This window comes from Leptosomus discolor, chromosome 25 (genome assembly GCF_034619465.1).
Source record: "Leptosomus discolor isolate bLepDis1 chromosome 25, bLepDis1.hap2, whole genome shotgun sequence".
Taxonomy (NCBI): domain Eukaryota; kingdom Metazoa; phylum Chordata; class Aves; order Leptosomiformes; family Leptosomidae; genus Leptosomus; species Leptosomus discolor.
In genome coordinates, this window is record NC_141415.1 from 6,457,077 (window position 1) to 6,469,978 (window position 12,902).

A 12,902-nucleotide genomic window follows, 5' to 3' on the forward strand; every position below is an offset into this window, starting at 1 on the left:
AGTGTCTGTAGGGGGTAGGTACAGCCTGCACCCTCCGCAGCCCCTTCCGCCTCTTTCCTCACCCACATCAACTCCTGCTGTTCTTGTCCTGACCCTCTCCTGGGCATCCGTTCATCTCCAATGGAAAAAAAAAAAAAATTAAAATCTCATTAAGTGGACAAATCCCAAACTTACTTTCATGAAGAATTAAAATCTACTTTCTTTGCATGCAGAAGAGACTAGGACTAGTCAGTCTGCTGAGACTATTCAGTTTGTTCACTGACCACAAGCTTGTTATTTTTGTCACTCTCCTTCAACTGCTTGCATGTCATTTGCATTGTTTAAAGTCAAAACAAGATCACCTCAACTTGCAGCTACAGTACTTCTCATTTCATACATCACCAGTCATGCTGGAATCACAACTTTGCATGTTATTTTGTCAATGTGCAAGAAGCAGAAGAGAAACCAGCTTACTCTTCTGAAATGACATTGGCTCTGCAGTGCTGACAGCAGGAAAAAACATCAGTCAAGTTCACAGATATGACTCAGGATAAACAGAATTCCTGTTTCAGCCTCATTTCTGACCGTGCAGCCACACTAGCCCATGGGACACCAACCCACGCGATGGTGTTCGAGCTCCTCCACCAACTACAAACGCGCCCGTTCCTGGCGCACACCCCCGCCCCGGCTCATCGCGGTCGGCACCGGCCCCGTTGGCACAACACGATTCCCTCTCGCAAAGTCCCTCAACTTTTCAGGTGTTTAATAGAAATTGGCTTCTTCTACAATTCTTTTCCCTTTCCTTCCCCTTCCAAACTCGGTCCTGGTTAGTTCCTCAGACCTTGGCTACCGTCTCTATCGGATGACACAAGATCTACTCACGATCAGCGCTGGCTCAGCTGCCCTACCCCTAGCCCTGACAGCAGAGGAGAAGGCTGAGAGCAAGGGTTTGGTTAGAGACACACGGGGCTGTTAGAGACACACGAACTCCGCTGTTCCCTCGGGGGGTTCAGGTCCTTTGAAAGCAGCACCGCCCTTTCAGGCTTCCCACAGAACACAAGATCAGGACGTGACTTTCACATTGACATTTTTATTAACGCCAACTGTTTTAAATTTTTTTTTTTTTTTTTTTTTAAACAATAGCACAAAAATGTTTCAGGGAAGCAGTCTGACAGTTAGTCTGATGACCTTCTGAAATACAGTTAAGCCACACCAAATATGAATTCCTGCTAAAGAAAAAAAAAAATAAAAATAATAATAATGGAACTCCAACCTTTGTATTAGAGGGTGTTGTGTCTGGTTAGTAGACCACGCTGCTTTGTGAAGGAAACGATGGCACACAGCTTAGACTTCATCATCACGCCAGTCATCACTAATTTAAGGCTTCTGAATCAAATTACCATCAACATCACAGAAAGGAACGAAAAAGCTAGTGTTGCTACGGCCGTGAGGAGCTTGAACAAGCTGGATCTTTTAGACAAGTAACGGTGTCTTGAACAGAAGAGACCTGCCCTAACAGCAGCCAGGAGAACCAGTCACACAGTAGTTATCTCCTCATTTGCATGCATTTTGAGGGTGCAATTTAGTAAGGAAAAAAAAAATAATAAATTGCATGAATCTTTCTCTTATTTAATGTGGCTATGAGAGATGTTTCCTTACAATTCCGTTATCTCTAAGAAGGACATCAGCAAGTGGAACCAAGGAGAAAAACCGAAGAGCAACAGAACATTTTTCTTTTTGCTGAGAGGTAACACAAAAGGGAGGGAACCTACTATCCTCGGATTGGGGGGGGGGGTTTGCGGGAACATCTCCCCAAAACCTCGCACTTAGAATGATGCACAGACTCTATGTTATATCAGCTACCTGCCTTTCCGAGTGACCTGTTCCACACAACGCTCAGAGGCATTAACCCATTCCTGCCCCAGACTCTCCACAAAATTTCACTGACCTAGAAACCACTGGTTTCCTTTTCTTGGGGAGGGCCGGGGGAGGGTGTAAAAAACAGAACATCTGTCAATAAGAGTGTCAGGAGAGGGGTGTTAAATATTTTAACCACTGACAAGGCTTGAGGAAGTTTCACAGTTTTGTTATGCTCTATTTTATTACTATCATATTTACAGATTTTTCTTTCTTTCTTTCTCTTTTTTTTTTTTTTGCTGAATTGCTGATAATTTTAATAGAATTTAAATCTGGAGTGTGAGCAGGAACCAGTTAACTACATTCATTGTCCAATCCCCATTGGTTTGAGAAAAAGACTCCAAATTCTTGGCATATGAATCAGCTGTTGGGTAGCTCCTCCCTCTCCCCATGAGGCGGCAGCAGGACTGCAGCAGTGGCATGCACGGATTCACACCATGGCTGGCGGGGCCTTGCGCTGCAGGAAATATTGGTGGATGTTCTCGGCGTCCCGCTTCAGCCAAGCGGCGTTCAGCAGGATATTTTCACAGCACTGCTGGACAGTGCGTTCTGCCGACGGAGCCGGGTGGCTCTCAAAGAAGGCCTGCGTGAAAAGCACACAACCATCCATAAGGGGACAAACAGGCACAGGCACGATCGTATTTTTACGTGGCCGAATCCCCTCGGTTATAGAGATGCTCTTGTGAATTTGTTCCTTCTCTGACCACACCTCAGGCCATCTGCTCCCCGCCCCCCCCCGACCACAGGCAGGTCGCAGGGCGCTCGCCGAGCGCGCGAGGCAGGGAATCCCGGAGCGGGAACTGCAAAGCGCCGCCTTTTCTCGGCTGAAAGGAACCCAGGGCAGAGCCCCAACGCTGCCTCCTGCCCCGCCTTGCTCCTGCTGCCAGGGACGGCGAGCGGCACCCGAAGAGATTCGGTCAGTCCCTCGTTGGGAGGCAGCAAAGGAGCAGCAAACCAAGGGTGTGTTTCTGGACGCTCGGAAGACGACACTAACGGAAGCCCAAGGCCGTTTTGCAAAAGCATTTGTCTTGCTCGCAGACCCCTCAGCGTTCTACCTAGGCCTCTCTCCGAGCTGCGCAATGACCTCCGAGCAGCAGCAGCACTCAAGAGTTTGGCTGAACAGTCTCCCATTTCTTCCTCCAGAATCAACACTATCGATCCCCGGCGAAGAGCTGAAGAAACTGCACCAGCGGCTGCTGTGACTTTGCACTTTACAACTGGTTAAGGGGTGGAGTAAGCTGGCATAGCCCGGCGTCATCCCCACCTTCCTGCGAGCAGGCTTTTCCCGGCATTTGGCAGATCACCTCAGGCTAATGTACACCACAAGGTGACATCAAGACTCGGACACATTAACTACTCCCGCTAAAAGCCAGGTAGACTGTCCCAGGAAGTTCTCTTGGAAAGTATTTATGATTTAGTTATGGATGATGGTTCTGGTATATGTTTTCTTTAAGAAAAAAATTAACTATAGTGCAAGACTTCTCTGTAAAATCATTTAGGCTACTAAATTTTTTCTAAGAAGAGATCACTAGGTGATAAAAAAAGGGAAGATAGGGCTCATGCTCAGCTTAGCTTTGAAGTAAGAATTCCTCCTGAGCATTTTCCTAACAGGAAAGTGATAATTAAGGGCCATATATTTCAGTTTCTTCTTCCTGTGAAAGTGCGGGCAAAAAGTAAACAATAAAACCTAAACATATTCTCAAAACCCTGCCAAGACCGGGCCAAGTCGGAGGGGTGCTCGAGTCCCCTAATGACATCACATCACCTTCAGCCACCAACTTCAAGACAGACTCTCAAACCCATTAATCTCCTCGTGCCAAAGCCTTGCTCTTGGTGCACAGCACCAAGGACTGCAGGCAACTTGGAGCTGGAGGATGGAATTGAGCCAGTTTCTGCCGCGGGAATACCCCCAGGAGTCCCTGGGCGCTACTGCGGGCAGCCCCAACCATGCCCTATCAGTCCGAGGAGGAACAAAGCGCTGGCGTAAGCCTCAGCTTACTGTGGAAGCTGTAACTACTACAAATTTTTCTACAATTATCTTCAGAGGTTGTCTTTTGGAGAGCCTCGAAACCACTGCCACAAAGTGTGCTGGATTTTATGAAAGTTTAAACGAGTGAAACTAACAGAAATCACTAGAAGTTGCACATTACTTCTAGGGAAATGCTAATTTTAGACGTTTCAGTAAAATAACTCAACCTAAAGCAGAGCCATTCGGGCACTAGGCAGCAGTCAAATAGCCACAGGCAGAGCCACAGTTCAAAAACTGCACCGAAACTCACGGCTCTTCCAGCAGGTGCTTACAGTCTAGAGCACACAATGTTTGTCATAGAAGAAGTTAATCACTTCTTTAATTACAATTTCTTACCTTAACTTCTGCGGCCATTTTATCGTTTGCAAATCCGTCCACTGTTAGCTGAAGGGAAAAAAAAAACATTAACCAAGGGTAAGCATTTGGCATCCCACATGTAACAGTTCAGGTTTGGTCATGGATGTGAACAGGACTCTTCTCACCGCTGCACATACCTTTATTAGTCTGGATATTAAGAATCCACCTTGGTATCGATTATAAAGTTCCTCCCAATTGTCCCTTACAAATTTCCAAGCAGCTTTCCTCCCCTGCTTGCTGCCTCCAGCCACTCCACCAATAACAGATACCGTGTCCTGGGGACGTACCTCTTCCTGAAGAGGAAAAGGTGGACAAGGATTCAAGACTTTCACCAAACACAACACGTTGGCTTTAAACATTTCTATGCTGCCTTGGCTTTAGGCAGTTCTACACCGAATCTGTCAATGACGGGTTCCCCCCAACACCAAACTTTGAAGATCAACTCCAAGATTTTAAGATTACTGCCCCTACTCCAGCGCCTTGCGTGCGCACAGCGCTCTGAACTGCAGCAGCTCTTCCAATAACTTACTGAAAGTGCAAAGGTGAGAACTTTTTGAATCAGTTCTGGTTGAGAGATGGCTCCAAGGACGCGTTCAATTCGGTTCTTCTCCTCCTGCATGTCTGCTTGCTTGTGAAGCTTCAAAGCCAAAGTGAATAACATTAGCACAGGGTGTTGAATGCCAACCTCTTACCCAGCGCTACTGAACTCGCTCTGCAGAGCTGCTGGATTAGTCTTCAAGCCTAATATGTGACAAATTAAACTTGCTCATGCATCACCCTGCAGCTATCCACATTACGGACCTCATTACATACACCCCAGCAGAAATTACTGTTAGTAATAAACTGATCTTCACCGCTGTTTATATAAGGTCAAGTAGGACCGTGCCTCCAAGCAATGAAAAATAATCCTAAAACGAGATGCAGCAATCCACTAGGTGGCAATTTCACACTGCACGCGGGCTGAGGAACGCCAGAACGAAGCCCCAGCGTTGGCATCGTCCATAAAACACCGGATTTGAGCCCGTGTGCAGACAGACTGCGTCTTAGAGGAAACTTGGGAGGGTGGAATGGTTAGTTTTTCTTCGCATAAGCTGTCAGTGTTAACAGCAGAGCGTGCACTCACCTTCAGCATAGTGTCTAAAGTAGTACTATCTCCGTGCTTCAAAATAGTTACATATACCTAAGACAGAGCATAAACAAGGTCCTTCAAAAGCCACACTTTCAGAAAGGCAACAGTCAATTTCTACATATTCAGGGTGGGTTTCAGACAAGCGAACAGATCTGGAAGATACCGGCACTGAGCCCTTCTACCGTGTAAGACTGGATTTGAAAGATGCATCAACGCCTTTAGCTCTTCTTCAATTTCATCCCAATTTGGGTAACGTCAACCAGAACGAGAAGTCTTTGGGCCACACAACACCTAGCTAGCAAGTACCTCACGAAGGCTCGACCCACGTCCACCACAGTAAGACTTTGTGCTCTGCAGGGCCAAGCTGACATCGGCAGAGCTCTCCCACGATCCCTGCAGTGCTTTTAACCCTGGAGGACGTAGGTGGGTCACGGATGGATGTAAACGAGTAGGAGTCAGCTCGGGTTCGACACTGCACTCGAGCAGCCTCCAAAACCCAAAAAGCAACTCACTCTAGAGACCAGAGCTGGTCTGTGGCAGTCAGTGCGAGCACAGCTGAGCTTAGCAGTTATGACTAAGCGTCGGCCACAACAGACGAGGCTTACTCGAGTCAAGAAGCACGGGGATGTTTGTACCGTGCCCCCCCGTACAGTTTTCTTCATAACTGGACTTATCCAAGCTCCCGCCACCTCTGCCAAAACCAGTTGGTCTCATACCTCGACACTGGTTTCCTCTAGCTTCCCTATTCTTGGAAACACAAGAGTTCAGTGCTCACAGTGCTGAGTGAGCGGGGGCGGACTTTTGGGAAACAGAATTTACAATAACCTACAGGACTCCTCAGATCAGCTGACAGCACATGTTTGCCTTCCACGTGGTCCTTAAATCGGCGTCGGGCTTCTTCTAATGTTGCCTTGTGCCCAGCTTTTCCTAGTTTGCCCAAGACCAGACCTCTCAGAAGGGCATCTAGATGACCTAATGAGTGAGTAGGAGGGAAAAAAAAATTATTATTTGGAGATACAATTGAGCAATTAAGTGTTCTTCCATCTAGAGTGATCAGGGCGGAGCTGTATAACAATCCTTCCACGTGCTTGAGGATATCTAAAGAAACTAGGCCTTTTCTTACTCTCCTTGGTGCCAACTGGAGAACACGTTGATGTTTTTATGGCAAGAGGGTCAGGAGAAGACGATTCTGGCCCAAACACAACAGGCTCGGCCTGTAACTTGAGTTAAGTCAGTAATATTAACCATTTGCATCTGCCACAGGACTGACTAGGACAAGTAAACAGGCACGTCCACGGCTTTCCATCCTCGTAGTCTACTAAGTTCCATGCACTCCAACAGATGCAAAGCTCAAGCAGAAAGTTTTTATCAGTCAGTGACCAGGTAGGGAAAAGTTTTACCATTTTAAGTCGTGCCTGACAACAAAGGGTTGTTCTGGGTTTTGTGTTTGTCTGCCTGGTTTTAAGTACAAAACCACCCCTAAAAGCTTACTTCAGACTCCTCTTCCTCCCTTCTGTCCCCTTCCCCAGCTTCTTTACACATCAGTTTTCCAAAACCACTAATGGATTTCACAGCATAAGTTTCCTACCCTCTCCAGGTTTGGGGTCCCATCCCAGTCTCTCCCCTATTGGTGAAAAGACATCTTTCACGAACACCTGGATTTCCTCATAGAAGTCTGTGTGGGACAAGAGAGTTGAGAGAATCCCCAGGTTACAGCTGAGGTCGCTCCACACAGTATAATTGGGCTCATTCACAAAAGCTTCCATGACTTTTAGAACCTCTACAGTGCTAATGATTCCAGCTCGGGCCTGGGAGAGGAAAAGACACAGATTAATCTTACTTCCAAACCGAATTAAGACATTTAATAGCTCATCACATTATTCTACAGCGTTCCCTGTTCAGTTTGCACAGCCTGCATATAAACTCTGTTCTCTCTGTTGTGGGGTTCTGCCAAGGTGAGTTAACACCAGTGGAAGCACCTTAGCTGTCTGCTAACGGCACACAATGCTTTTTATACACAGGTAAGCACTTCACAAGGAGACAGCTACGTAATTGTAAGCACATTTTGCAAGCAAGAAACAGACAAGGAGATCAAGTGACTTAACAAAACGGCAGCACTGCTGGCAAGAAAAAGCAAACCCCCAGAGTTATTCTCAGCCAGATAAAATACCCACCAAAATCTTATTTTAACTAAAAATGGTGAAGATTTAGAGATTTAGTTTTTGCTTTCCATTAAATTGAGAGTGTAAAACCACAGAAGACATTTTTGCCTCCCGCTTCCCGTGCATTAGTACAAGAAGTATGGCCTTTCCACCTCTGCCAGGAAAATTTTACATTAACTGCTTCACAGAGTCCTGAAAACACTTCTGTGCTTAGTGCAGTTGCTAATACCTACAGTAGGTATCTCCAACCAGATTGCTCAGATTTTTGTTAATCTGGAACCAGACCAGTAATTTAAGGTACCGGAAAAGAGGTGAAGATCAATTTTTATTACCTAAGCTATATTCACCTATGAGGAAAAACATGATTAAAACTGAAACCAAAATAAACACAATGTTCCTATGGGTCTTAGTTGCTCAGTTTTTTGGTCCCATTAGTCTTGCACTATTTGGGAAATGACTCAGGCTACAGTTTGAAACCCCTTCAACCAAGCCGTGACAAGAGTCACAAGCTTTGAAGCTACAGGCACAGGGTATCAACCCCACGGTCCCGAAAGTTTCGATATACTTGTGGACTAGCAAGAATAAGAAAGTAAAATCTGAAATACAGAGCACAGTAACTAATTGTTCAGAGGTACCAACACCTGCTTTGGGGGTAATCCTTCGCTTTTAAACAGCAAGAATCCCCAACAGCCACCTCCCCCAGCGGAGGACAGCGATAACAAGCCCCACTGAATAAAGCACACGGTGCTGACAGTAGTGGATAAAGTCATCGAGGGGATCATCAAAATCTCCTTATTTTGACAACTTAAAGGAAGGCAAGTTCTCAAAACCATTCTGTGAAAAACACTACAGTACAACACACCCCTACAGAGAACAGTGCAGCAGGAGGTATGGACAGCCTGCTCCATAGCCTCTAAGTCTTATCCACAAGTTAGAACTCGTCCAGCTAATTAATAGCTGGATGTATGCAGTAATCCCAAAGGCACTTTGCCTCCAGAAACTGAGACTGACTCTTCAGACACCGATTTCTGCAGTTACTGCAGCCCTCATTATTAGACAGAGCAGCAAAGGGTTGCTTACCAGAGAGAAAAGATCATTCTGCAGGCCAAGCCTGTCCACAGGGGGTAGGGAGAGGTCTTTGATCGCTGGTATTAAACTCTCCAGCATGTCAGGGCTATACTGAGTGCGGTAAAACCCCACTGTTCCAAGGTTTAACTGAAAAGCACCAAAAGAGTAAAAGATTAAAAGTAAGGAACAAATAAGGAAATGCTTTTTTTATTTTTAGGACCGCTAGAAATTTCTCAAAGCATTGCGGCTTAGAGAAGGCGGTCACTATCATTTAAATAAAAAGAAAAAACAAGTCATAAGGGAGAAAGGCTACAGATTTCAAAGAAGAAATGCTCACTAAGAGGTACAGAAGATGAGAGAGAGCTGGCACAAGGGAACAGGCTAGAGTTAAAACGAGGAGCAAGGAGAAGAGAGAAACTTATCTTCTAGGGGTAAATCCTAAATTAGGTGTAAATCCTGAATTAAGTGTAGTCACGCACCAAGGAGACTGCAGGTGCTAGAATCTTAACTTTTGTGACCTCTCCCCCACAATCTGCTCCATTAATTTGTGACAGAACTATTTTCTTAAGAAAGAGCAAGCGCCTCCGCCCGGCGCAGTCGCAAGTCACGGTCGGTAAGCTTGATGATCTACACCAGCTACTCGCGACGAGCTACCAACATTTTCGTGTAGATGGTCAAATATTGTGGTTGGTTGAACAACAGCACCCGACATAAACCAAAAACGTTGCTGAGCTCATCAGGAAGTCACTCCCTTTGCTGCTGCCCTGATTTGGGTCAGTCCAATTGCCAGCCCTCAGGACTACGGCACTAACTGAAAACCTCACAGACTGAGAACCTTCGCAGCCAGCAGTCCCGTGAATTCACCTTGGGCTGCGCTCGACTGTTGCCTTCTCGGGCAGAAATCTCCAACTTTACCCTCATTTAGACAGGGCATTTTCAGAATTGTTCGTTTCGTGCCCCTCTGTTACCAGGGAGGACCTAGATATGGTGAGTCAAGAGAAGGCCTGACAGCTGGAATGCCCGTGTTAGTTAAATGGGAAGGTTTGATTAACATTCAGAGAGACTAACGAATATTCAGAGAGACTAACCCTTCATGTTCCTTCACAGTCACCTCTCAGAATACAGCTCCAGCTTAGAAACAATTACTTTTCAACCTCAGTAGCTTGTACAGCAAGAGACCCAGCCAGTTGCTGTCTTTCAGTTTTTAAATTCAGTTTGACTGTTGTCTGCAACAGACCTCAACAGCGATTTTTTTCTTCACTTACAGATTTGTCCTTGTCTGGCAATAGCCAGTAGAAAACTTTCACACTAATGAAAGATAAACAGGACTATTTTTGCTCAGGATGGACTTTAACTAAACTGTGGTTGCCATGGGATACCAAAAAAGCCACCGCATTTCAACTCAAAAGCTGCCTCTAATTGCACACTGTTTTTCCAGGCTTGGACTCCTAAAAGGTTCAAGTTTACATTGTCTAGCCTACCCTCGGAAGGCAAAGGACTTCACTGAGCAAGCGTTATAGAGAGCAGCCAATATTCAACAGCAGCACAGAGAGGCCCCTCCATAAGAAATACAAGAATGCAAGGGGGAAAGGAAAAAAAAAAGAAAAAAAAGGGAAGAAAATGACACGCAAGGGGACATTACAGTGTCAATCCAACTTGTTCCCAGTCATATGTTCTCCTTTGTGACAACTCACCTTCACCCACTGGTCTGGTTTGATGTCTTTCAACACCAAAGTGAGCTCTGGTTTGTCCATCAGTATCTGCATTTTGGCACAGGTGGGGTCATCGCTTGTACAAATACTGATGGGGACCATCCACATGGGGAAGTCCTCCCCTAAAAGAAGAAACGAGAAAAAGGCAGGCCTGAGGGAAAAACGGATGCACACAGCTCTGAGGAACTCTGCCTGACGTTCAAACAAGTTTCAGGAGCGCTTTAAGCGGGGCTACTGAAATTTAAACCTAAAAAGGCACAAATCTGAAGGGAATCGGTGGTTCTAGAATTAAACCCCACGAATCGATAAATCGCCTTTCAAGCCAAACATTTTCATTTCTATACGCACAGAAGATGGGTAGAATCTGTGATTTAAGACAGAGCTGGCTTCCACACGAGGCATTTTTGTTTCAGCACTACTATAAACCCGCCAGCTTGCAGAGCTCCTCAGGTGGCAGCACTGGCCTTAACTGGACGTCGGCGGAGGAGCAGCTTGGAATGGAAACTGCAGATGAATGCCGTTCTCCGTGCAAGGAGGACACGGAAACCACATGTGTGAGAGCGTTCAACCCCCGATTTTCTACAGATTTAACAAACACCTGAACCCGAGCAGGGCGCCTGCCTGCTCTGTGGTGCAGCTGTTCCATCTCTCAGAATTGCTGCCATCGCATGAAAAGCAACGAATGCTCCATTCCTGCTCGTAGCGCTCATCTTACCGGTATATGGTCCGCTGGCACAGAATTTCTTCTGGACTAACTTCAACACTTTGTCATCTTCTTGCTGAGGAAAGAAAAAAAAAAAAAGAAGAAAGAGAGAAAGAAATGATGAGAACATCTCATCTCAGCTTCGGTATATCACAATACATTCAGGTGCCCTCTGTTAAATGGAGTTACTTGTATTCTGCTCCAGAAAAAGCAGCTACCTCAGGAATCATTCCGATGCATGAATCGCTGTTAGTGTTAACACACACGTGCCCTATTTCTCGTTTGAATTTGTTGTCTGACTTCAGCTGCCAGCCAGTCACCCTGCAATCTTGTAGAATAAGCACAACTGAACAGGGTTGAGAAGCAAAACGTGCGGCAAGTGGAGCTAAGGCAGATATTCCCTCCCCCCGACACACAATTCCCACACAGAGGGCAAACGGGCTATGTCAGCAACCTCCAAGCACGTGATCTAGAGCGCTTGGGGAGTAACCCCACGCCACTCGCGCTAGGTTCCTCAAGTGAGCTGCGCTTCCCCTCCCTTCAGAAACAGACTTGTCACTAAACAGAGCACTTCCTCACTAAACAAAGCAACCTGCTGTACCGCCTCCTGATCAAAGAGAATTTTTAAAATAACTGGATGCTACTAAATTTGATCCTAAAAGTCATTTAAAGGCAGAACTTCTGATCCGATAGGCTGAAAACCACACAGTTATATTTACCTGTTCGGCTTCCACGTAAATGAGCGGAAATCCCATTTGTTTGGTCCATGTATTCATCACAGCAGCAATAGGTTTACCACTAGCTTTTTCCAGGCTGTCCCAGAGATCCTCTGCAGAAGAAAAGCCTGACTAAGGACTCCCAGAGTCTCGACATGTCAGATGTTACTAAGAACACTGTATGGGCACTGGAGGGCGGGAGGCTGTATTGTTACTCCAGGTGGCCCTTCACGTTTTGGGCTGTTTTTATCAACTTGTAACAGGTGATAGGCAAGAAAAAGGAAATTGTTTAAACCACTCATAGGGGCGAGAGGGGAGAAGGAAGCTGCTTTACTACTAAAAAAATGCAATCAGTACACACTGAAATGCACTATAATTTTTTTTAAAAAAGCATTAAATATTCAAAATGGTAACTAGAAGAAGCAATTCCTGAAGTTTTTCATCTGTTATGCCAGAAGAGCCAACCGAACAACACGGACCGTTTCTGGCTGATAGAGCGCGATGTTCCACGTCCGCATTTATGCCTGATACACAAAAAACGCTTCAATAAAGAAAGGGCTGTGAGGTGTTAGACAAGACTTGGAACTGTTTAATCACACAAACAGTCAGTAACTGCAAAAGGAACCTTGCAAAAGGCTTACCTGGCAAATCAACACACTCTTATTTCTAAATTAGATTACTAAGCAGATGTGGTTATTAATGGTAAATGCGGCCCTTTCGGGTTACCTCAGCCACGTACTCCTGAGAGCCCCCCTAGAGCATGCTGAATTCTGGCTGTGCAGGGGACAGGGTATGAAACTGGAAACAAGCCCATTATTTCCTTGCATTTCAGTTATCCCAGGTGGAAAACCAGCCATTTAAGGAACCACCACATTAGCACTGAAGAGTTTGTCTCCAGAAACCACTTTTCTTAAGCAAATAACAACCACCAGTTACCTGTAGCGGCGTTCTTCTGCTGGAACTTCGTTAAATACAAATTCATTCCTTTCCGAAAGTCCTGGGAACATACAATTGAATACATAATGGCACCAGAACGGAGGTCTTTCCCATCCTCCCTCTGTGCTGCATTTATAATCAAGAATCAGCCAAGGAATCCTAGGACCAGCATGTACATCTATAACTCCATCCGT

At 45.7% G+C, this 12,902-nt stretch overlaps 1 protein-coding gene across 1 annotated transcript in view; it reads right to left on the bottom strand.

Moving 5' to 3' along the window:
- Positions 1-1,049: 1,049 nt before the first annotated feature.
- The window catches only part of NPEPPS (aminopeptidase puromycin sensitive), a 39,270-nt gene continuing 27,417 nt past the window's right edge, over positions 1,050-12,902 (bottom strand). Inside the window, exons 12-23 of the mRNA XM_086477872.1 lie at positions 12,709-12,769; positions 11,776-11,885; positions 11,069-11,132; positions 10,336-10,475; positions 8,654-8,788; positions 7,000-7,219; positions 6,241-6,383; positions 5,406-5,462; positions 4,812-4,919; positions 4,420-4,575; positions 4,262-4,309; positions 1,050-2,479 (exon numbers count right to left, since the gene is read on the bottom strand). Coding sequence (XP_086333998.1) covers positions 2,327-2,479; positions 4,262-4,309; positions 4,420-4,575; positions 4,812-4,919; positions 5,406-5,462; positions 6,241-6,383; positions 7,000-7,219; positions 8,654-8,788; positions 10,336-10,475; positions 11,069-11,132; positions 11,776-11,885; positions 12,709-12,769 — 1,395 coding nt within the window. The 3' untranslated portion in view covers positions 1,050-2,326. The remainder of the gene's footprint in view (positions 2,480-4,261; positions 4,310-4,419; positions 4,576-4,811; positions 4,920-5,405; positions 5,463-6,240; positions 6,384-6,999; positions 7,220-8,653; positions 8,789-10,335; positions 10,476-11,068; positions 11,133-11,775; positions 11,886-12,708; positions 12,770-12,902) is intronic.